This window comes from Phyllostomus discolor, chromosome 1 (genome assembly GCF_004126475.2).
Source record: "Phyllostomus discolor isolate MPI-MPIP mPhyDis1 chromosome 1, mPhyDis1.pri.v3, whole genome shotgun sequence".
Taxonomy (NCBI): Eukaryota; Metazoa; Chordata; class Mammalia; order Chiroptera; family Phyllostomidae; genus Phyllostomus; species Phyllostomus discolor.
In genome coordinates this window covers 215,425,518-215,449,369 of record NC_040903.2, presented here as the reverse complement: position 1 = coordinate 215,449,369, position 23,852 = coordinate 215,425,518, and the positions used below count along the sequence as shown (strand labels likewise).

The 23,852-nt window shown below is 53.5% G+C and overlaps 1 protein-coding gene across 1 annotated transcript in view; it reads right to left on the bottom strand.

The window, feature by feature from the left end:
• The window catches only part of WDR25 (WD repeat domain 25), a 95,654-nt gene that overhangs the window by 5,464 nt on the left and 66,338 nt on the right, over nt 1–23,852 (bottom strand). The window contains exon 3 of the mRNA XM_036017597.1: nt 4,010–4,157. Within this exon, the coding sequence (XP_035873490.1) occupies nt 4,010–4,157 (148 nt within the window). The remainder of the gene's footprint in view (nt 1–4,009; nt 4,158–23,852) is intronic.

Sequence of the window (23,852 nt, the reverse complement as noted above, 5' to 3'; positions counted from 1 at the left end):
CGGGCGAGAGCCCCACAGGCCTGACCGTTCCCTCCGGGCCGGCCGGCAGCTGCCTCACACCCGAGGGGCCCCCCGTGCAGCACCGGGAAACAGGACTCACCTCAAGGGCCGCTGTGCGCACGAGGAGTGATGCGGGAAAGTCGGCCAGCCCCTGACGGCAGACGAGCCTGACACGCAGCTGCGGTAGCAGCACGGAACATGGAGCACGGAACACGGAACACGGAGTAGTGACAGTCGCGTGATTTCTTTAGAGCGAGTTGAGCCACGGGTCTTTGCTATCTGAGCAAGACCGAATTCCCCAAAATACTTTAAAAAATTTCTGTGCTAACCCTGGCCAGGTGGCTCCGTTGGTTGGAGCATCGTCCCGTACACTGAAAGGTTGGGGGTTCGGTCCCCAGCCTGGTGCATTCAGGAGGCAACCCTTCACATCATTGCTTCTCTCTTCCCTCCCCTCCTTCTCTCTCAGAAGTCAATGAGTATATCCTCGGGTGAGGATTTAAAAAAATAAAACCTTTTCAACTTGCAAACAAGGGGCGTCCCAGAGGCTTTCCCGCAGCCACTGTCCCGGGACCGGAATGCACCCCACCCAGACGGCCGGCAGGCGAGGGCCACGCATGGTCCGGTCCCTGCCAGGACGGGGCGGCACCCACCCGCAGAGCCCGGCGCCCTGCACCCCGCTGCGCCCGCCCGGTGTGCAGGGGCCATCTTACCTATCGGGGGTGCCAAACTGCACCCCAAACGTAGGGCCCCACCCACAGACGCACCCCCACCCCCCACCCTGCTCTCCCGGTGACAAACGGGACGGCACTACGCAGGAGAGCGAGCGCTCCGGCACCTGGAGGGCTGGCGCCAGCCTGGCTTCCAGGCGGGCACAGGAGGGCCCTGGCGCAGTGGCGGGAAGGCCCTGGGCACTTCCCCAGGCGTGTGGCCCGGGCTGGCAGGGGACCTCCCGGAGCTGGGTCAGCCCCTCGCTACAGAGCTGTGTTGGGGGGGTGGGGGACGAGGCCGAGACTCTTCAGAGACAGACAGTGGGTGGGAGCGCGGACGGCCGTCCCGGCCTGAAGGGGACACGGCCTTGGAGGGTGGACACACACACAGGACGCAGGGCAGGGCTGGGCTGCAGTGAGGGCACCTCGCAGTGGGGTCACAGACGACCACCACGGTGGGGGGGAGGCCCAGGAGCCTGTGGTCCCGCCTGTGTCGGTGTGTCAGCGGGAGGGAGGGAGGGAGGCTGGGGCGGGGGGGGGGGGGGGGGGACACGACAGGCGGCGGCTCAGACCTCACCAGCTCCCCGGTGCTCAGGCCGGAGCCTCCGCATCTGGACAGAGCAGCCGAGCCCTCGGCACCCAGGGAGCCAACACACACCGGGCCTGGCCGTGGAGGGCTCTGCACTCGCGCCCGCTGCGGGAGACACCACCGACGGCCTCTCCACCGGGACCGGGACCACCCGAGACGCGCCGGGAGACACCCACGGTCCTGGTGCCCGAGGCCCCTCTGACGGCTTCGCCCAGCAAGGAGCCCCTCCCGCGGCCCCCTCCCCGGCGCCGGTGAGCCCAGGGGCACCTCACGGGGTTCTCATTTGGACGCCGCTCACCCTCCGTATGCCAAGTGTTCCAAAGCCGCCTGGGCTGACATTTCTCGCGCCGGAGCGGCAGCTGCTGATAAGCCGGAGGGGCATCCTTCATTCGGGCACTTAATCAGAGGGATCAGCCGAGACCCGCCTGGCACGCCTGCCTCCCGGGGCCCCGAGCTCCCTCTACAGGCGGCCAGCCAGCCGCTGGCTGGGAGCCCAGTAGGCCCCCAGGGGTCGGCCTGCACGCACACTGTCCACAGCGGGAAAGCAGGCGTGGTGCGGGCACACCGTGTCAGCGGGCAATGCGGCCGCCAGTCGCGCAGGCTGGGGCCGGCGGTACAGCCTCAGGCGGCTCACCGAACTCTCCAAGCCTCAGAGTCCGGGCCAGTGAAATGGGGGCAGAAACGGCCCCTCACAAGTTACTGCGGAGACTGACTGTGTAATCAGCAAAGGGTCTAACAGCCATTTACTCAGTTCAGCTTGAACTTGACACAGACCTGGCCCGCCACGAGCGCTCGGCCCCTTTGCCACCCTGTTCCCTTAGAGCCCGTCTATGACGGGGCCCCCAGGGGCCCGAGCTGGGGGGAGGGCACTGGGAGACCCTTGAGGGCAAGCAAGAGGAGTGGTCACTGATGGACGCAGATCCGGTCGGCCACCCATTTCCACGCACGTTGACCTCCCCACCAAAAGACACGTGCAACCCCAACCACCGGGCCCGGCAGCCCCTCTCCCGGCTGCAGAAACGGGCCAAGGAGCTGCCCCGAGGACGCCTGGCTCGGGCAGCCGGCAGGGCCGAATCTGCACCCGTCCACGCCCCTCGGGAAGGTCAGGGCGCTCCGCCCAGCCAGGGCCCTGAGGGCTTCAGGGAGAGAACCGTCTCCTTTACTTTGGAGGCCTGACCAGCCCAGCTGGGATGACCACCAGGCGGGCAGGGTGTACAAGAAACCTTCCCTACTTGGAGCAGAGCGGGAGCGAGCTCGCCGGGTCTTCTGGTGCGCAGGACAGCCGCCCCGCCCCGCGGAGCAGGCCCTGGTGGAGGGGGCGGGCCCGGCGCTCCCTGAGGGGCCCAGCCGCACGCACCGAAGCGTGTTGTTGGGAAGATTACGGGCGGAAACAAGAGCATAAAAAGTCACTAATTTGTGGGCGGGTTTTACCTAGGTGTGGACTCACGGCTGCTCTGTCAGCCCACGGCCCGTCGGAACTACACGTTAACGAGAGGAAGTGCGGATGGCCCTCCGCATTTCGGGCCGGGCACGGACGTGTGAGCGCCCGCAGATCTCCAACGGTGTTGACGGAGGGACACCAGGATCAAACGGTCTTGGCGCCAGACCGCCACTAACGACCCGGGGCACCGGGTGGCCGACTCCCCAGGGCTGCGGAGAGAACGCCCCGCCCCGCCTTCTCCTGGCGGGGAGTCCTAATCAGATGGAACGAGGCAGCCCAGTCGCCAGCGGGGAGCAGGCATCTCGGACACAGAGGGCGCTCAGACTCGGCGACACGGGAAGCGGTGAGATGCCAGACAAGGCCGGAAGCCACGGAGGAGACCTGCCCTTCCTGCACCTCCTCTGAATCGCTGGGGAGATGCCAGGCGCACCCCGACCTGGAGTTGCCAGGCCCCACGAGGGGCACGGGCCCCACAAGGGGCACCGACCCTAGCGCCACCCCTGCTGGGCCAGGCAGAGGGAAGGAGGCTGCCCAGGGCCTCCCCTTGTGGCTCTGGGGTGGGGCCCAGGGGAAGAGTGACCCAGGAGGAGCCCAAGCAGCAGAAGGTGGTCACCTGAGAGTCGGGGCCGAGGTGCGCCCCCCGACTCTGTCCTCACCTTGCACCGCCCCGGGCCCACCCGCTGGGGGCTCCGCTGGATCCGGTGCTGACCCTGCCCGCTGCACGGGAGGGGTGCCCAGGGACGAGAAGTCCCTTCCACCGACCCCTGTCTCCTCTGGCCCAGCTGGCCAGGGGCCCCTTCAGGCCTGCCCGGCGCACGCCTGCCTCACCCAGGCGCCCGTGCGGCTTGGGCATTGAAGCAGAGCGTGACCGCAGACTCGGCCCAGGAGCTGGTACCGCTCCTCGCCGCCTCCCAACGGGGATGAACTGACGGGAATTCTAAAGTGGTTCTGACCAAAGGACCCCGAGATAAAGCTAAATCTATTCCGCTGCAAATTAAATGTCAGACGTTGATTAAAGAGCCACCTTGTTATCCAGCCCCACGGCTGGGGGCTGGGACAACCCCGGGGCTCTGTCCTCCTCCGGGTGGCTGGCGTGGGCCCGCCCCAAGCCCTCCGGGGAGGAGCTCAGCTCCAGGCCGACCGCCGCACCTGCGCTGGGCCCACGGCCCATGTCCCATGGCCCCGACAGCGGCTGCCGGCCACAGAGAAGTGCCCCGGGGAGAAGGCTGACTCGGTGACCAAAGGGGTGCCCTGGGGAACAGAAGAACACACCTGTCTCGAGGTCCGTGAGGTGCAGGGCGCAGTCGAAGCCGCCGCTGAGGACGCATCGGCCGCAGGGGGACCACCGGGCGGCCCGCACGGCCTCGCTGTGCGGCCGGTAGGTCTGCAGGCAGCCCCCCGAGTCCACGGCATTCCACACCTAGGAGGCAAGCACAGCCCAGAGGTCAGAAATGGGGTGCCTGGCCCCGGGGGCTCAGCCCGGGCCCTGCCGAGGAGAGGGGTCACGCGGTTGAACTGGATTCCCTTCGCTTCAGCACCGAAACAAAGATCTAGGGGTGAAACTCTTCCTCGTACAAGGGTACAGGCTTGGGGCTGGTGAGCTGAAGGGGGGCTTTTCCCAAAACCTTTCTGGGGTGCAGGGAGCCTGAACGCAAGTGTCTGAGCTCCAGAAAACACGCGGCCCAGAGCGGCCCCCCGAGAGTGCTGAGGGTGCTCGGCCCCTTCCTCTGGCACCGGAGGGGTGGGGGGCCGCCTCGGGGGCCTCGGGCCGAAGAGCCGAGAAGAGCAGCGTCACACTCGGAAACACGGACGGAAGTAACAGAAGGGGCAGCCGGAGCGCCCCGCGTGGAGTGGGGCTCACGGCAGACGGGTGGCGCGCAGGGCGCTGCTGGTGGGGTTTTCTCAGAACTGTGTACAAGTCTAACTTTAACAGAAAAAAAAGTAAAATTAATGGACTAGATCCACCGGGTTAACACGGCTAAAGAGTAAGTATATATACGTACACACACACACACACACACACACACACACACTGAGTCCACGGGTCATGCTGCGTACACAGAGCATGACGCCATCTGAGTTCTAAAAAGGCCGCCCCACACCCGCTAGGATGGCCTCTCTGGGAAGCAGAAGAGCAGGCCCGGCGCCGGCGAGGGCGCGGGGAGGCTGGGGCCCGGCGCGCTGTGGGAGGGGACACAGAGGGGTCCAACCACCATGGGAAACAGCTGGGCCCTTCCTCCAGAAACAAGCCCAGAATCACCACACGACCCAAAGGAATGGAGGCCAGGGCCTCCAAGAGAGACAGGCGCACCTGTGCTCACGGGCACGCTCCTCGCGGCGGCCGAGGGCCCGGCGGCAGGCGAAGGGACACACGAGATGCGCCCGGCCCACCCGGTGGAATGCCATTCGGCCACCAGGAGGAAGGAGGTCCTTTCACAGGCTGGCGAGCGGACGCGCCTGGAGGGCGGCACTCCCACCAACGACAAACAGTACGCACGACCCCACTCCCGTGAGGGTCCTCGGGTCGCCGAAACCCCAGAGCTGGACTGCGGGCGGTGCTGCCAGCGGCGGGCGGATGGGGGCGGGCGCTTAGTGGGGACGGTTTCCGTCCTGCAGGATGGAAAGGGTCTGGGCCGGAGGGCGGCGACAGGTGCGCAACAACGTGAATGAACCTAACGCCACTGAGCCGTGCACTTGAGGGCGAGTGAGGTGTGAGTTAACGCCACTGAGCCGTGCACTTGAGGGTGAGTGAGGCGTGAGTGAACCCAACGCCACTGAGCCGTGCACTTGAGGGCGAGCGAGGCGTGGTACGTTTTATGGGATGTGTGTTTCAGCACCATGTTTAAGACACCCCTGAAGTGGGAGTCCGGCTCGCTCACTCGTGCGTTTTCAGCAAGGCTGGAACCAGGCGCGAAGACGAGAAGGAGAGAGAAGAGAAGGGCCGGGGAAGGGGGCCGTGAACACCGTGCCGTACTTCCTCTGAAGAGCGACAGAGAGAGAGAGGGAATGAATCTGCTCTGAAGCAAACATGCCCCGACGCTGCTCCCTATTAAACTCCTTCACTCACGCGTTCACTCGGCGAGCCTTTCCGCGCACCTGCTGTGAGCCAGGCGCTGTGCCGCAGGACACGACTCACACAGAACCCTGCCTGCCAGCGCCCGTTCCAGTGGCTGCACAGACAGGCTCTGGGCAGGATGGGCAAGCAGAATCCATATGGTATTTCAGGCGGCGGCTACGCCTGGCCGTCCAAAACGGAAGGGAGAGAAGGGCTGACCGGTGAGCAGAGGGGGCTGGAGAGGGTCTCTCGGAGGAGGTGGCCTGCAGGAGGGAGCTCCACAGAAACGGGGGGAGAAGCCTGAAGGTGCACGCAGGACCACCCTGGCTGGCCACTGGCAGGGAGGAGAGGGAGGGACCGGGGCGATGAGGGGCTTCGGTGAGAGTCCAGTGGAGAGAGGATGGTGTGGACCGGCTGGGCACAGTGGGGAACCGGCCCTGCTTGGAAGGCGGAGCCAACAAGATTTCCTCGGCCTGGAGGCGGGGCAGGAGGGCAGAGAAAAGTGCAGGCCACGCCCCTCAGCTCCGGACAGAGCGCCCAGAGGAACAGAGGGGCAGGAGGGTGACCCACGACAGCAGCTGCATGTTTGGGGGAGATCAGGGGCTCAGTTTGGGGCAACAGAGAGCAGGCAGCTGGACACATGAGTGTGAGGTCCCGGGGGGAGGCTGAGCGTGGGGGTCACTGTCACTGCCAGTCTCTCAGTCACAAGCTGTGATCAACGTAGAACAGAGAGGAGGCCCAGCGTGCATGGGAAGGGGTGCGAGCAGGCCACAGGGAAACCAGAAAGGGGTCCGAGAAGGAGTGGCCAAAGAGGCAGGAGGGAAAACAGGACAGGGGTCTCCTGGAGGCCGGGGGCAGGGGGGAGACAGAGCAATTTGGGCCCCGTGCTGCTGACACGCGGATCAGACGAGAGCTGGGACCGGCCCCTGGAGTTTACAATCAGAGTGGTGGGTACACAGGCGTCTGCTGTGTCACTTTCTATACTTCGATGTTTACATAATTTATAATGATGAAGGGGAGAAGAGACGAGGGAAGGAGAGGGAAGAGGAAGCAAGTGAGAAAAGGAGAGAAGGAAAGAGAGCAAGGGGAATAGGGAGGAAGGGGGATAGGGAGGAAGGGGGAGAGGAGGGGAGGGGAGGGGAGGGGAGGGGGAGGAACGATGGACGGTGGCCAAAGTCGAAGCAAGAAGAAAGAAGAGAGCAGAGAATTCTGCGGTGCAGGGCCAGAAGCACCAAACCGCGAAGTCTGAATTCTCGGCCAGGGGCCAGCCTCCTGAATCTGCGACGGAAACCCATTTAAGGAAACCTGCCCATCTGTAAACTGCCCAATGACTCCCCTCTGGAGTGAACAATGCACACTTGGCTGTCCTGCTTGACACACACACAACAATGGCATCGGAATCAATGCCGACCGGTCAGCCACTCCTCACAGCCACCCGGGGTGAAGGCGAGAAGAATCTTTGCTGATCGTTCTCCCTAATTGAATTTAATGTTTACTGTCAGGTTTTAAAGATTCATTCCCAAACGCCACAGCAGCCTGAAGTGTGTGCCTTTTTTCAGTTAGGTAATCAGACATCCCCATCTGTCCGCGTGGAATTAAGGAGGCAAGTCTTCTGTCGAATGTTCTAAGATGACTTAATGTATTAACTAGAAGCTGAATATGTGTCCAGCGAAAGTCAGATCTGGGAAGAGCGTGAAAGTGAAATGCGGTGCTCGCGAGTCTCAGGTGTGCTGCGGGCTCCGCGTCCTCCTGGTTACGGAGACGCGGCCCCACCGGGAGTTCTCAGTCTCTCAGACCTGCTTCGCCCTCGGTCACATTCTTCCTGCCTACCTGCCGGCCTTGTTTTTGATTATAAAAACATATGCGATATTCTTATAAGATATTCAAATTATACAGAAGTCCAACAACCCAAATGAAGTAAGAATCAACTGCAGGGTTGCTGTGTCTCTGACTACATTGGAAATAGGTCTGTTCTGCTTTAAAAAAAAAAAGCTGTCAAAAAATAAAAACACAAAGAGGTGAGTAAGATTCATCCGTAACTCCACCACCTGGAGATAACGACTGTCAGACTTCCGGGCGAATCCCTACCTCCCATCTGGCCCTAGGAGGGGGCCCTCCCAGCTCAGCCCTGGCTCCTGGCCTCCTCTCTGTCCTCTGACAGCCCCACCACCCGGGGTTTCGATCCTAGACACCACTGTCAGACTCACACAGCTCAGCACAAGCCTTTGCAGCCAAGTGCCCAGGACTTTGCCAGGTCATTTGTCTGCAAAAGCTTTGGAACCTGCTGACACTGCACTGAACCTACACACCAATTTGGAGAGATGTCTGAACAATACTGAGTCTTCCTTCTGATGCCAGAGCATAATATATATCTCCCTTTGTTTAGGTATTCTTTAATTTCTCTAAGGAGCAGTTTGTAGTTTTTTAATAAAAAAATCTTAGACAGTTGTTGTCAAATTCATGCCTAATTATTTCATATTTGGATAATACTGTAAATGGCATTTTTAATTTTAGGTTCTTCATTTCTAGTATGTAGAAATACAATTAAGTTTTATACATTGACCTTGAATTCTGAAACCATGCTAAACTTAGTTCAAGTTTTGTAGATTCAGTGGCATTTTCCACAATCATGTTGTCTGTGAAAAAAAGTTTTGCTTCCTCCTTTCCAATCAGAGAGCTTTTGTTTCTTTTTCTTGCCTTATTGCACTAGCTAGTATCTCCAGTACAATGCCAAATAGACATAGTGAGAGCGGACACCCTTGTCTTCTTCCTGATCTTGTGAGGAAAGCAGGTTTTACACAGATAAGTATAATGCTAGAGCTAATCTTTTCGTAAATGCCCCTTATCTGTTTGAGAAAATTCTCATCTATTTCTAGGTTTGCTGAAAGTTTCAATCAGGAATAAATGCTGGAAATTGTCAAAAGCTTTTTATACATCTCTTGACCAGACTATATAGTTCTTTTTTTTAATATATTTTATTTCTTACGCTATTACAGTTGTCCCATTTTCCCCCTTCACTCCCCTCCCCCTTCCCACCCTCTCCCACCCACATTCCCCCCTTTAGTTCATGTCCACGTGTCATAAGTTCTTTAACTTCTACAATTCCCACAACATTCCTGCCCTCCCCCTGTCTATTTTCTACCTATTGTCCATGTTACTTATTCTCTATATCTTTCCCCTCTCTCTCCTCCTCCCACTTCCCTGTTGTTAACCCTCCATGTGATCTCCATTTCTGTGGTTCCGCTCCTGTTCTATTTGTTTGCTTAGTTTGCTTTTGTTTTAGGTATGGTTGTTACTAACTGTGAGTTTGATGTCTTTTTTTTACTGTTCATAGTTTTGGTCTTCTTTTTCTTAGATAGGCCCCTCTACCATTTCATATAAGGGTTTGGTGATGATGAACTCCTTTAACTTCACCTTATTTGAGAAGCACTTTATCTGCCCTTCCATTCTAAATGAAAGTTTTGCTGGATAGAGTATTCTTGGATGTAGGTCCTTGCCTTTCATGACTTGGAATACTTCTTTCCAGCCCCTTCTTGCCTGCAAGGTCTCTTTTGAGAAATCAGCTGACAGTCTGATGGGAACTGCTTTGTAGGTTACTGTCCCCTTATCTCTTGCTGCTTCCAGAATTCTCTCCTTCATTTTAATCTTGGGTAATGTAATGATGATGTGCCTTGGTGTGTTCCTCCTTGGGTCCAACCTCTTTGGGACTCTCTGAGCTTCCTGGACTTCCTGGAAGTCTATTTCCCTTGCCATATTGGGGAAGTTCTCCTCTATTATTTGTCCAAATAACTTTTCCACTTGTTGTGTTTCCTCTTCCCCTTCCGGTACCCCTGTAATTCGGATGCTGGAACGTTTAAAGGTGTCCTGGAGGTCTCTAAGCCTCTCCTCATTTTTTTGAATTCTTGTTTCTTCATTCTTTTCTCTTTGATTGTTCCTTTCCTCCTTCTGGCCCCTTCCATTGATTTGAAACCCAGTTTTCTTTACATCACTATTGGTTCCCTGTACATTTTCCTTCATTTCTCTTATTGTAGTCTGCATTTGTTCATCTAATTTATGACCAAAGTCCACCAATTCTGTGAGCATCCTGATCACCAGTGCTTTGAACTGTGCATCTGATAGGTTGGCTATTTCTCGGTCCCCTAAAAAAACTGGCCTTGGAGCTTTTATCTCTGTTTAAGCCATCTTTTTAATTTAATTTTATTTTATTTTATTTTATTTTATTTTATTTTTTTCCTTTGGTCTGGTCGCACCTGCTACATATGAGGGGCGGAGCCTTAGGTGTTCACCAGGGTGGGGCACCTCAGTCGCTGAGTTGTGACGTTATATGTGGGGGCGGGGTCCGAGAGGGAACAATGGCTCCCACTCCGCTCTCACCAGGACTCCAGTCCCCCTTGCCGCTTCCCACAAGCAAATTGGTCCCCTCTGGTGCTGGCTCCCAGGAGGGTGGGCTTGTGTGCTCTCTCGGACTCTGTGGGTCTCCCCAAGGAGCCTCCTGTGAGGCTGAGAGAATCACCCGGCCTCAACTCCCACAGGTGTTTTCATTCGGTGCCTTCAGGCTTTGTTTCCTGGCGCTGGGTCCCTGGGCTGTGCGGTCTGTGTCGCTGCCCGTTTTCGCTTAGTTTGTCTGTTTGCGAATGTGTGACTGTGGACAGCCAGCTGCCTGGCTAGCCTCACTGGGTCTGCCACCGGGTCCATCACCCTCCCCTGCGCGTCTGGGGTCCACCAACTGCCGTCTGCGCCCTGCGCACCCGCATCTGCCGGACACCGATTTTTCCTGCCGGGACCCCTCGACCCGTCTCTGTAGGCCTCCAACTCCACTCCTCCTTACCAGACTGGATGTATGGTATTCAGACTTCCATTCGGTTCATTTCTCTCTGTTCTGGTTGGGTTTTGTTTGTAAATTCTTGTTGTCCTTAGTTTTGGTTGCGCGAGGACGTGCAGTGCGACCACCTACGCCTCCATCTTGGCCAGTAGTTCTTCTTCTCTAGCTCATTAATATGCTGAATTACATTGGTTGATTTTCAAATATTAAGCAAACCTTACATTCCATTAAATAAACAGCTCCTACTTGGTTATAATATAGTGTAAGAATGAGTAACTACATCAATCAATGAATCAAACAACAGAATTTGTTCCAGACCCTTGTAGATGGCTGTCTTCATGTTCACATGATGTTCTTTCCCCCTTTACGCCTGTCTCCAAATCTCTCCTTTTCATAAAGACACCAGTCACACTGCATTAGGGCCCATCCTAACAATTTCATTTTAACATGATGACCTCTATAAAGACACTCCAAATAAAGACACATTCTGAAGCAGTGGGAGTTAGGACTTCAAAACATTAACTTCTAAAACGGACACAATTCAACCCACAACATATTGGTACTATTTCTTCCTTAAATGTTTGGTAAACGTCAATAGTGAAGTCATTTGGGCCTGGAGTTTTCTTTGTGAGATTTTTAACTGTGAATTCAATTTCTTTATTAAATATGGGGCTTTGGGGATTATCTACTTCTCCATGAATTTTCATCATCTGGGTCTTTCAGGGATTTATCCAGGTCATGTAAGTTGTAGAATTCATAGGTATAAAGTTGATCACAACATTACTTTAGGAACTCTTTCATATCTTTAGATAGTATTTCTCTTATTCCTAATATTGATAATTTGTATCTTTTATTCCTGATAAGTGGGTAAAGGTTTATCACTTTTATAGATCTCAAAGAACCAGCTTCTGATTTTTCTCTACTGTTTATTTGCTTCTCTATTTCAATTATTTCTACTCTTATCTTTATCTCCTTTTTTTTTGCTTATTTGGGGTTGAGTTGCTCTTCTTTTTCTTGTGTCTCAAAGTATGAGCTAATTGATTTGAAATTTTCTTCTTTATTAATAAAGGCTATAAATTACCATCTGAGAACTGCTCTAGCTACATTCCACAACTTATTATATGTAGTATTTTCATTTGCATTTAGTTAAAAATGTTTTCTAATATCTCTATTGATTTCTTCCTCGACTCAAGGGTTATTTAGGAGTATGCTGTTTAATTGCCAAATATTTGCAAATTTTACAGGTATCTTTTATTGGTTTTTAATTTAATCCTATCATCATTAAAAATATATTTTGAATGATCTCAGTCCTTTTAAGTTTACGTTTATGATCTGAGACTCGTTTATGACCTGGATCATGGTACACTTTGAAGAGAATGACTGGCTGTTCTGCTGTGGTTACACGATGTGTCCTATAAACACCAGTTAGTCCAAGTGGGATGACAGCGTCGCTCAAGTCTTCTACACCTTCACTGATTTTCTGTCTACCTGATCAATTGCTTACTGAGAAAGGGGTGTTAAAACCTCCAACTATACCTGTGAATTTGATTATTTCTCCATTCAGTTCTATCAGTGTCGCTTCATGTATTTTACAGCTCTCTTACTGGGTGTATAAATAATTTTGCACCTAATGGTTATGTACCTAGTGTTCTGCCTGACCTAATGTTTGGTGACTGACCCTCTTACCATTACAAGATGACTCCCTTTATCCCTGTTAATACTCTTTGCTCTGAAAATCTACTGTGTCTGATACTAATGTGGCCACTGTAGCTTTTTTTAAAAAAGTACTATTAGTTTGGCACATTTTTCCTTCCGTTTACATTTAACCTTTTGTGTCTTCATATTTAAGGTACGTTTCTTACAGGCATTATATAAATGGGTCTTGCCTTGTTATCCACTGAACACTTTGTCTTTTAAATGGGTGTTTAGTAGACCGTTTCACCTGTTTTTCATATGGCTGGGGTTTAAATTTGCTATTTGTTTTCCATTGATCTCATCTGTTCTTTGTTTCCTCTTTCCTATTTTTTTCACCTTCTTTTGGTATTTTCATTTTATCTCCCATTGTTAAATTACTCATCACAAACCTTTTTTTTTTTTATTACTGGTTGCTTTAAGCTTCATAGCATACATCTGTAACTTATCACAGTCTACCTTCAGTCTACCTTCAAGAGCTAATATTAGCACTTACCTTAAAGAACCATGACAACAAGATACCCCACTTCCCCCTCCTCAGCTTTTATACCTTGTTATCACATATCTTATACCTACAAATGTTCTAAACTCCACCAAACACTGGTTATTTTCATTTTAAACAATCAATCACCCATTGTTTAAAGTGGTTTTAATAACAAGCATCCACGTTTGCCCAGAGAGTTATTGTTTCTGGTGTTTGTCACTCTTCTGTGGAGACGTAGATTTCTATCTGGTATCACGGTCCCCTCTCAAGAACTTTAACATTTCCCGTAGGCTGGGCCTGCTGGCAATGACTTCCTTTAGCTATTAAATGCCTGGAAAAGTATTTTGCTTTTCTTTTTAAAAAGTTACTTTGCTGGGTATTGAATTTTAGGTTGACGGTTGTTTGTCTCTCTTTTAGTACTTCAGGTATGTTGTCCCATTGTTTTCTGGCATTATTTCTGACAAAAAGTCTGCTGTCATCCTTATCTTTGTTCCTCTTATTTAACTGGTCTTTTTTTACTCCTCTGGCTGCTTTTAAAATTTTCCTCTTTATCACTGGCTCTAAGAAGTTCCATTATGATGTACTTTGGTGCTTTGGGTTCACTAAGGTTCTAGGATCTGTGGGTTTCTAATTTCCTCAAATTTGGAAAACTTCCAGACTTCCGGCCAAGATGGAGGCATAGGTAGACACACTGCGCCTCCTCGCACAACCAAAAAAAGAACAACAAATTTAAAGACAAAAAACAATCAGAACTGACAGAAAATTGAACTGTATGGAATTCTGACAACCAAGGAGTTAAAGAAGAAACGTTCATTCAGACTGGTAGGAGGGGTGGAGCCGAGCAGCCGAGAGGACTCGCGGCCAGGCAGTGGCTGGAGGACCAGGTGGGCCCTTATTTGTGTGCAGATAAACCTGGAGGAACAACTGGGGAACGAGGCAAACCCACAACCCAGCGTTCCAGCACAGTGAAATAAAGCTTCAACCTCTGACTGAAAACACCAATGGTGGTTGAGGTGGCAGTGGGAGAAGCTCCCAGCCTCACAGGACAGTCTGTAACAGGACACAGCAGAGCTGTGGCCATTCTTAGACAGGAGCTGGACAACAGCCATTCCCAGATAAGCAGTTATCTCAAGGTCGTACGCTTTCGCTTTCTGCTGCTGTATGCCCTCTTTCAGCAGCTGCTTCCCTCCTCCTCCTCCTCCTTTGGCGTTTGTAACAAGAATATAAGGAAGCCCCAGCCTGAGCTGGGTGCCCAGAATGTGGGATCTCTCCTCTGGGTCCACACGCATGAATAACACTCTCCTTCGCAAACCCGAAGCTGTTTGAGTCCTCTCTCCTGTAACATTTTGGTTCCCTGACCGGGAAGTGACTCACACAAGCAGACTGTTGCCTCCGGTGAAGGTGGCCCTGGGGCGGCCGGTGGGGCCTGGCAGTGATAAGGAGGCGCACGCCCCAGTGATTTCGGGTCCTGAACATCCCGGGTTCCGCGGGCTCGGCCCCCGGACCACTCTTTGACCCGGGCTGGCAAGGTGCGAACTGGTGAAATCTGGGAAGGCGGCCATCTGGTAAGTCCCCGGGGACCTGTGCCCGAGACCAGGCCCACCCTTATGGTGGGAGGAAAGACTGATCACCCCCAGGCCGGAAGGCCCAGGCAGGGTTCCCACTGTTCGGGCGGGCGGGAACGTGATGAACTCTGTGTGTGTTTGTGTGAATGACTGTTATGTGTTGCTCCACCGGCAGAAGCCTTCAGAGCGTGAGTCCCTTCCCTTGTCTGTCAGCGCCGATCAAGAGAATTCATTATGGCGGGGGGGCTCTTCCACAGCACTGGATTGCATGTATGTTGGGGATCGGACAGCAAGCCATGTGGGGTGTGCCGCCATTTTGGGTAAAATGGGAGGACGAGCCACATGAGTGCCCCACCGTGGAGGGTGGAGCGTGCATGGGCGTCACCACCTTGGAACTGAACAAGGTGGTGGCTAAGGGCTCTCTTCAGATTATGGACTGTATGCTGCTGCTGTGTGGGCACTGCATCAGTCAGGTTCTCTGTGCAACTGGTTCTGATAGGGATGACTCTGGTTCTGAAGGTCACGAACAGAGGCCCAAGGGTGACCATCTGATTTATAGGGTGTTTGCAGGGTCTGAGCTTCAGAAAGCTGCAGGATGTCCCTGCAAATCTAGGGAATTTTAGTGGAAGGTGCCTGCAGTGCTGGGGACCTTTCGGCTGCCACATGCTGAGTTTAAGTATAGTCCTTCCCAGAGTGGGAAAGGAACCAGGATTAAAAGAGAATGATGGTTAAATGTGGATGTGTAAAATTATGTGTAAAGAATGTGAAAGTTTTAAACCTGGAGTAAAGGAAACCTCAACTACTTGTTTTCTGGTTTTGTGGGAAAATAGCAAATTTCACACATTGGTGTTGTTTCTGATCAGAAACCCTCTGTACTTGAAGACCTGTTTAAGGTCACCTGTAAGACCTAAGAAAGGTCGCCTGTCACCGGTCAGGGAGCCTGCCTTTGCCACTCGGGACCCAGGAAGGGTCATTTGGGGATGACGAGTGCTTCAGCCAGAGGCAAAGCAGCATGTCTCTGCCAAGAGACCGGACCTGAAGGAGCATGTCTCTGCAAGGCACCGATGGACGAATTGGTGCAAGAGAATGCCCCTACCTGTGTATTGTTCTGGAACTCTGTGTTTTGGATTTTGCTCTGTATCTGCTCTAAAAAAGAAATTGAGGATTTCAGAGAAGGTTGAAACTTCACACTCTGTAGATAAGTAAATGAGAAAGTATAAGATATATAAATGAAGAAGGTCTGTGGTTAACTGCAAAAATAAATGGAAAAGTAAAAGTTTTAGGAAGAAATTATGTGGTGTTAGTAATTGAAGATATAAGGCATGGAGATGCAATCTCGGTGGATACCAGAAGCTGTATGAAAGAAAGAATAGAGGGCTTGTGAGTGTTGCAGAATGTCTGGAAGTGAAGGTTTTGAGAAGCCTGGTGGATATCAGAAGGGAAAGGATTTTACTTCACACTTTGTATTTTTCTCCCTACCTGATCCCTCCAGAATTTGGCATTCTGAAAGAGTGAGTGAAGACATAAGGTTTCCTTGCATAAAACCAATAAGACCAGTTGCTAATAGTGGTTTTGTTAACCAAGACTTTGACTGGAATGTCACACCTGAAGGAGGCATGTACGGGTTCTGGTCGTCACCAGAAAGCCCTGAGGAACTGGGATTGACTTGTGAAGCTAGCGTAAGCCCACGAGAAAAGCCTGGTACATTGGTTAGTTGTGCAGTTCATGACAGTCTTTCCAGGGAAGGGACGAAGGTTGCTTTCATGAAACATGGCCAAAAGGAACCTGTAGGCACAATGGAAGCCTCAAGGATCTGAGTGAAACAACCGGTACAGGCGAAGCCAGGTGGCAGATGTGTGGCTCTGCTTCTGTGCCCCGAGGGGCAGACTGAGAAGTCAATCTAAAGCTCCCTGTGTGAGTTCCAGCAAAGCAGACTTAAAGATCATAAGTGATCCAGGCTGCTCTTGGTGTGTTTATGCAAACGAACAGTCAAAATGAAAGGCAGGACCCAAAGTAGTCCCTTTAATAACAATGAGGGTGATTTTAAGGAGAAAAATTGTGGTTCAAGGAAAATCACAATGCTCAGTATTGGACATCAGAATGGTGCAGCTAACTGTCTTGAAAGCTTCTTTTCATTTGAAAGTTGAAACTGAGTTTGTAATATCACCAAAGATGTACAATTTACAGGTATGGAGGACCTGTCAAATTGCCATTGCTGAGTGTCTTTGCAGGAAAGACCTTGCAACTGAATGCCCTCCCAAAAGACAGTCTCACAGGCACAGAGACTGGTTTGGGGATTGTTGTGTGAATTAACCTGTGTGTTCTTCTGTTTTCATAGGGCGTATGCCTATGACCTCATTACCTGAGTGATTGGTTGCAATACAGGCCTCACTTAAGGAGCCCATCCTCATCATCACCCCCTGAGACTCAACGGTTTGGCTGAACTGAGTGGTTGGGTTGGTGAAGGGTTTGGGTGGTCTGTGGGCTTCACTTTAGAACTGATTTTCCCTTTTCTGTCTTGATGGCTTGGACAGAAAGGGCCCAGATATCTGAAAGGAGAGAAATCCTAATACATATACTCCTCAGCCTGAGTGAAGTATAGTGGGCCAGAAGAGTTTTGGGTAGGTGTAGCATGCCTTGTACACCTTCCTCCAGATAAGCCATTCTTTACTTAAGGTCCTGCCTTTGTCATTTAGTGGTTATGATTTAATTGTGCCTTACAACCCTTTCCAAATTTGTCATTTACAGAATATGATCAGGATGCCAACGGTCCAGTAATGCCAGCCTTTGGACACCAAGCCTGCAACTTCCTGGTGACAGCCAACTGACCAGGATTCCGTAAGGTCCTTCCCCTTACAGGAAGGACTCCCTCCGTGCTGCACCCCCCGCTTCCTTTCAGGGCACCCCTGGGCCACGGGTAGGTAGGACGATGTCCATGTCCAGCCGGAAGCAGTTACAAGAAGACGAGACCTTCATCCATTGTCCTTTAAATGAATTTAAAGTGGGTGTATATCTGAAATGAGAGATTGTTACAGGGTGCAGCCAGGAGGGGGGACCCTAAATGGGCATTTGAAATGGGGTCCAGAACTCAAGGTGTCCTGGAGATTTTAAGATTATCTTCCCCCCTTCCCCAACAAGTGTGAGTTGGGGGAGGGACACACAGAGCAAGAACAGACAGGGCTGTTTTGTACTGCAACAGCTTTGCAGCTAATCCATGGCATAGTCATTTGACATACCTAGAGCCTTTGGCTGGTCAGTCAGATATGCTGAATAGCTGTGGCCATGCTCTGGGCCAGGGAGATGGAAAAAAAGACCCCCCCCCCCCCAAGATGTGACTGGGAGGCAGGTCCCCCGAGTTTACAGCGCCTGCGTGGGAGCTCGGAGAAGATTGGCTCCTTGTGGCACCTTCCAGCCAACCCATCTTCGCCAATGGGAAGACCCACACACTGCGGCCAAGACTCCATTGACCTGGACTAGACTGCCTCAGAGGTTAAAGAACTCCCCACCCTTATTTGGGGAAGCCCCTCGCCGAGGGAGGTGGCCGGACCTGAGGATTCTGCAGCACATAGACGACCTCCTCCTGGCCGCCCCATCCCGGGAACGGTACAGGGAGGGAACGCACAGGCTGCTGAAGCGTCTGGCTGAATTATTTGACTGAAGTCCAGCCCAGCCGAGGGTTGAAATACCTCCTGGTGAGCGTGTGCACCTTCTCTGGATGGGCTGAGGCTTTCCCCACCAAGACGGAGAAAAGCCGGGAAGTCGCCCGAGCCCTCCTGAGGGAGGTCCTCCCCAGGTACGGATTGCCTCTGACCACTGGAAGGGACAATGGGCCGACCTTCGTCTCACAAGTCATCCAAGAAACAGCTAAGCTCCTGAACATTGTGTGGAAGCTGCACACCGCCTGCCGACCCCAGAGCTCTGGGAAGGTGGAGCGGATGGACCGGACCCTTAAAGAAACCCCAGCTAAATTTCACCAGGAAACAGGACTGCCCTGGACGGCCTTGCTGCCGCTAGCATTGCCTAGGGTTAGAAATGCCCCTGACCCCTCAGGATGTACTCCATACGAGTTAGTTTTGGGGAGACCTCCCCCAGTTCTCAGTATACAAAAGGGGGGACTCCGGTTGCAAGGTGAATTAAGACAGACAGAGTATCTCCAGAAGCTAGGGGAAACATTAGGGAAGATAAACGGGGCCAGTTTGGGCCAGGGACCCCCACCCCGAGGGGAGCCAGTGCACTCCTTTAAACCAGGAAGTAGTGTAAGGTAAAAGATTAGAAAAACAACCACTCCAACCCGTGTGGACCAGGCCACACTTGGTGTTCCTAACCATGCCGACTGCCCTTAAAGTTGCAGGAGTCACCCCTTGGATCCACTGCAGCCAGGCCAGGACAGCAGCAGATCCCAAAGACCCGAGGACTAGGCCTGCCCCTAGAACACCCACGCTGAGGCTCCGGAGGACGCCGGCCAGTGGTGAAGGCACTGGGGGATGGACCGTTGCTCCGAAGGGCACCTGACTTTGATTGGCACCTTCACAGGCACATTGGGAACTGGACTAGTGACTGTGGCCCCTGCGGAATGGAATCCTGTGGAGCGGATCGCCCTAGGAATAGTTTATCTCTGTCTGGTCTCTGCATGTGGGTTTATTGTATGCTTCGCTTGACAAATGCGGCCCCTGTCCCAGCCCCAGCCTGCAAATGTAATACCCCCGGGCGTAGGATTATGCTCAGCGGTAGGGTGGTCTCTTACTCTCTCCCAGGGTCAGCTTTCAGCTCCTCCATCGACACGCCATCGGGTTGCGTTCAGCCACAGCAGTCCCTCTGCACTTGGGGAGGGAGGGTGTGCCGGACTGGGGTGATATCCGGGACCATGAAGTACCAGACCCGGAGGTGTCGGGCATATGGGACCCTGCATCCTCCGGACCTTGGTCCAGCACCTGGGGCCACAGTGACCCGTAGGGCAGCTGCCTTAGTGCTAGCCTCCAGCGGTACCAACACCAGTATGAGCAGTTGCAACCCTCCCCAGCACCTCAGCCGTACAGCCAGGTATATGGTGGTGCTAAAGGGGTAAAAGCACCTTATAGCATCACAGGGGGGACTGTGACAGGACACAGCAGAGCAGCGACCATTCTTAGGTAGAAGCTGGACAGCAGCCATTCCCAGATAGGCAGTTATCTCAAGGTCGTACGCTAACCTTCGCTTTCTGCTTCTGTATGCCTGCTTTCAGCAGCTGCTTCCCTCCTCCTCCTCCTCCTTTGGCCTTTGTAACAAGAATATAAGGAAGCCCCGGCCTAGGCTGGGTGCCCAGAATGTGGGATCTCTCCTCTGGGTCCGCATGCGTGAATAACACTCCCCTTTGCAGACCCTGAAGCCCTTTGAGTTGTCTTTCCTGTAACAAGTCCATTGGAGAGACCCACAGGGTCCTAGAATGTACACAAAACCCACCCACCCGGGAATCAGCACCAGAAGGGCCCAATTTGCTTGTGGGTAGTGGGGGAGGAGCAAGTGCCATTGATCCCTCTCGGACCCTCCCCCACATACAGCGTCACAAAGGAGCAATGTGGGTTGCCCCACCCTGGTGAACACCTAAGGCTTCACCCCTCACTACATAACAGGTGTGCCAAGACCAAAACAAGGCCCAAATGAAAGAATGGTTCAAAGTTCCAGAAAAAATACAACTAAGCAACAAGGAGCCAACCTATCAGATGCACAGTTCAAAGCACTGGTGATCAGGATGCTCCAGGAACTCAGTGGGTACTCCAACAGCATAAAAAAGACCCAGGTAGCAATGAAGGTTGCATCATGTGAAATAAAGAAAAATCTACAGGGAGCCAGCAATGATGGGAAGGAAACTGGGACTCAAATCAACAGTTTGGAGCAGAAAGAAGGGAGAAACAATCAACCAGAACAGAATGAAGAAACAAGAATTCAAAAAAATGAGGAGAAGCTTAGGAACCTCCAGGACATCTTTAACTGTTCCAACATCCAAATCATAGGGTGCCAGAAGGAGAAGAGAAACAGCAAGAAAATGAAAACTTATTTGGTAACATAATAAAGAAGAACTTCCCCAATCTGGCAAAGGAACTAAACTTTCAGGAAGTCCAGGAAGCTCAGAGAGTCCCAAAGAAGTTGGACCCAAGGAAGCACACACCAAGGCACATCATCATTAAGTTAACCAAGATTAAAGATAAAGAGAGAATTCTAAAAGCAGCAAGAGAAAAGGAGACAGTTACCTACAAAGGAGTTCCCATCAGGCTGCCAGCTGATTTCTCAAAAGAGACCTTGCAGGCAAGAAGGGGCTAGAAAGGAGTATTCCAAGTCATGAAAGGCAAGGACCTACATCCAAGATTGCTCTACCCAGCAAAGCTTTCATTTAGAATGGAAGGACAGATAAAGTGCTTCCCAGATAAGGTCAAGTTAAAGGAGTTCATCATCACCAAGCCCTTATTATATGAAATGTTAGAGGGACTTATCTAAGAAAAAGAAGACCAAAACTATGAACAGTAAAATGACAGCAAACTCACAGTTATTAACAACCACACCTAAAACAAAAACAAACTCAGCAAACAACTAGAACAGGAACAGAACCACAGAAATGGAGATCACATGGAGGGATAGCAACAGGGGGGTGGGAGGGGGAGAGAGGGGCAAAAGTTACAGAGAATAAGTAGCATAGATGGTAGGTAGAAAATAGACAGGGGGAGGGCAAGAATAGTATAGAAAATGGAGAAGCCAAAGAACTTACATGTACGACCCACAGACATGAACTAAAGGGGGGGAATGTGGGTGGGAGAGGGTGTGCAGGGAGGAGGGGAATAAAGGGGGGAAACGGGACAACTGTAATGGCATCATCAATAAAATACATTACAAAAGAGAAAACTTCCAGCCATTCTTTCTTTAAACATCACCCTCGTCCCCTTCACGGGCTCCGGTTTCACAGACACGGGTGGATGTAGAGCTGGGCCACAGCTCACGCGTGCCCCGTTCATTCCTTCCCTCAGCTCTTTACTCCCTGTCGCATTTCAGATATCTCCTATAACTACTTCTCCAAATTCACTAGTGTTTCTTTTGTAGTTTCTGATCTGTCATTAATCTCATCTAGTGTACTTGTGTCTAAGACATTTTCTCATCACTGAAGTTTGCTTTGTATCTTTCTTCTGTGTTACACGTCTCTCCACAACATGCTTGTGCTTTTATCCGCATTTTCACACGCGCGGCGCGTACCGGTGACAGCTGGTTTTGCGTTCTCATTTACCAATCGTGTCATCTTGCTATTTCGGTGTCTGTTCCTACTGACCGATTTTTGTTCTCATCGCGGTTCAGATTTTTCTGCTTCCCCGCACGCCCCGTAATCTGTCGGAAGGTCAGGTACGGTGGATTTTACGTCGGTGGACGTTTCGTACCTCGGTGTGCCTACAGACACTCTTGAGGGTCACTCTGGGACACGGCGCGATTGCCAGGACCAGGGTGCTCCTCGCTCGGAGAGCTCTGAGCTTCGGCAGGAGGGACCGGAGAGGCGTTCAGTTTGGGGCTATTCTACCCACTGCGGAGGCAGGAGCCTGGTGAATTATGAGGATTCCGTGCTCTGGCTCTAGGGAATGTCCACCTTGTTCCTTTGAGGGGTTCTTGCCCCGCCTGAAGGAGCTCCCTCACCCCATGTGTGCTGGTCAGCACCCCGACTCTGAGGGGGCCCCCTGCGCAGACCTCGGGAGCTTCCCCCCCCCCGTGCAGCACTCCGGCCCCCGCCCTCGGCAGGGACACTTGGAAGAGGACGGGATTGGAGTTATCTGTCCTGTGGGAGTCACAGAGACGACACGGCCTAGAGTGACCTGCGAACTGACATCGCTGACCGCAGGAAGAAACGGGGAGCCGGAAATGACCTGAGAGAGGAATCTGCCCGCCGACCCACCACCACCGCCAGCCTCGGGGGAGCCTGCAGAGGGCCCGGGAGACCGGAGCATCCCTAGGACACACAGTGCAGGGGTTCGGCCCGTTCCCCCTGAACCCCTGCGAGCGCAGCGCCTCGGCTGGAGCCTCTGTCACCAGAGCGCCCATCTGCAGAAATGACGTCTACGGCAGTATTTTCGCTTTGCACCGTCCTCCTGAGTGGTCCCCGAGATGTTTCCTACACCAAACAGCGAAGCGTCCTACAAAACAAAGGTTGAGGAGAAACGCTCTCGGCACCTGTGAGCACAAGCGCATCCATCACACACAGAATTCCAAGAAACCGCCTCTCCATTCGATGAGGCCAGAAGGAACGGAAGGAGCTTTAAATGTCAGCGGAGGAGGCGCAGGACAAAGAAGAGTGTCTCAGAGCAGACAGGACTGTATTGCAGAGGCTGCCGCAGAACCCATGACACATGGCCGGCCACCAGCTCGCCCTCCAGGTCGAGGGGGACGACCCTCGGCAGCAGCGTGCCAGGCCGCCCGCTGGTGGGGGGTGCGGGACTCCCAGGAAAGCCAGAGCCCCTGCCGAGAGTGCTGCTGCTGCAGCCCCGGACTTCATCCTGAGAGATGACACCGCCTGGTCTCACCCGCCCCCCGGTAGCGGTCAGTCATGTAGTCAGCAGTTACTCCAGGTCCAGCGCACTTCGAAGCACTTTATAATGATTAGCTGGGTCCTTGCCACGGGCTGTCGGGTGGATACGCATCATCACTGTCCTGAGCACGGAGAGGTTACCTGCCCCGGGCCACACTGTGGGCGGGGGAGCAGGACCCAGGTTGAAGGCTCTCCCACGGCCCCCTCCCCACCCCACCCCCCACCGTGCCCACAGCCCTGCCCGCCCCATGCTGCTCTCAGCGGGATGCAACCCAGCGGCGGACCCCGACCCCTCCTCCCACGGCAGCCCTGCAGCAGTCCGTGGTGACGCCCCGACTGGGCCACCGTCCCCTTCCACGCTCTTCCCTCACCTACCAGCTCCGTCTTCAGAAGCTGTCCCCAACCCAGACACTTCTCGTCACCTCCACCGCCACCAGCCTCCTCTGAGCCCCCGTCACCTCCCCCGCCCCGCTGCAAGAGCCTCGAACCCGGTGTCCCAGCCTCCGCTCAGCCCCACAGCTGCCCCCGCGGCCGTCGGAGTGGCCCTCGGAGTCCCAGGCCGGGTCACATGGCCCCCTGCCGACCCCTCCAGTGCTCCCAGCGCCCCCGGAACGAACTCTCTGCCGCCTCCACTCTGGCTGCATGGCCTCCCGGCTGCTCCCCATGTGCTGCCCCAGACCCCTGCTCGGGGCCTGCTCCCCTCAGACAGACGCAGGCCGCCCCCCCCCCCCCGCCCCCGGCCTCCGCTCAGAGGCACGCGCTGGCCGTCCAGCGTGCGCCCTGCCCCGCCACTCGCCTGCACCTGAGCCGGCCCCGCCCTTCCTCCAGGTGTGTGCTTCCCCTGACACGTTTCCTTCGTTTGTTCCTTCGGGGGCTTGTCGCCCGCCCCTCCCGCCGAAGCGTGAGCTCCGGGGGGTGCGGACACCAGTCGCCGTCCGCTCCGCTCACTTCTCTATGCCCAGGG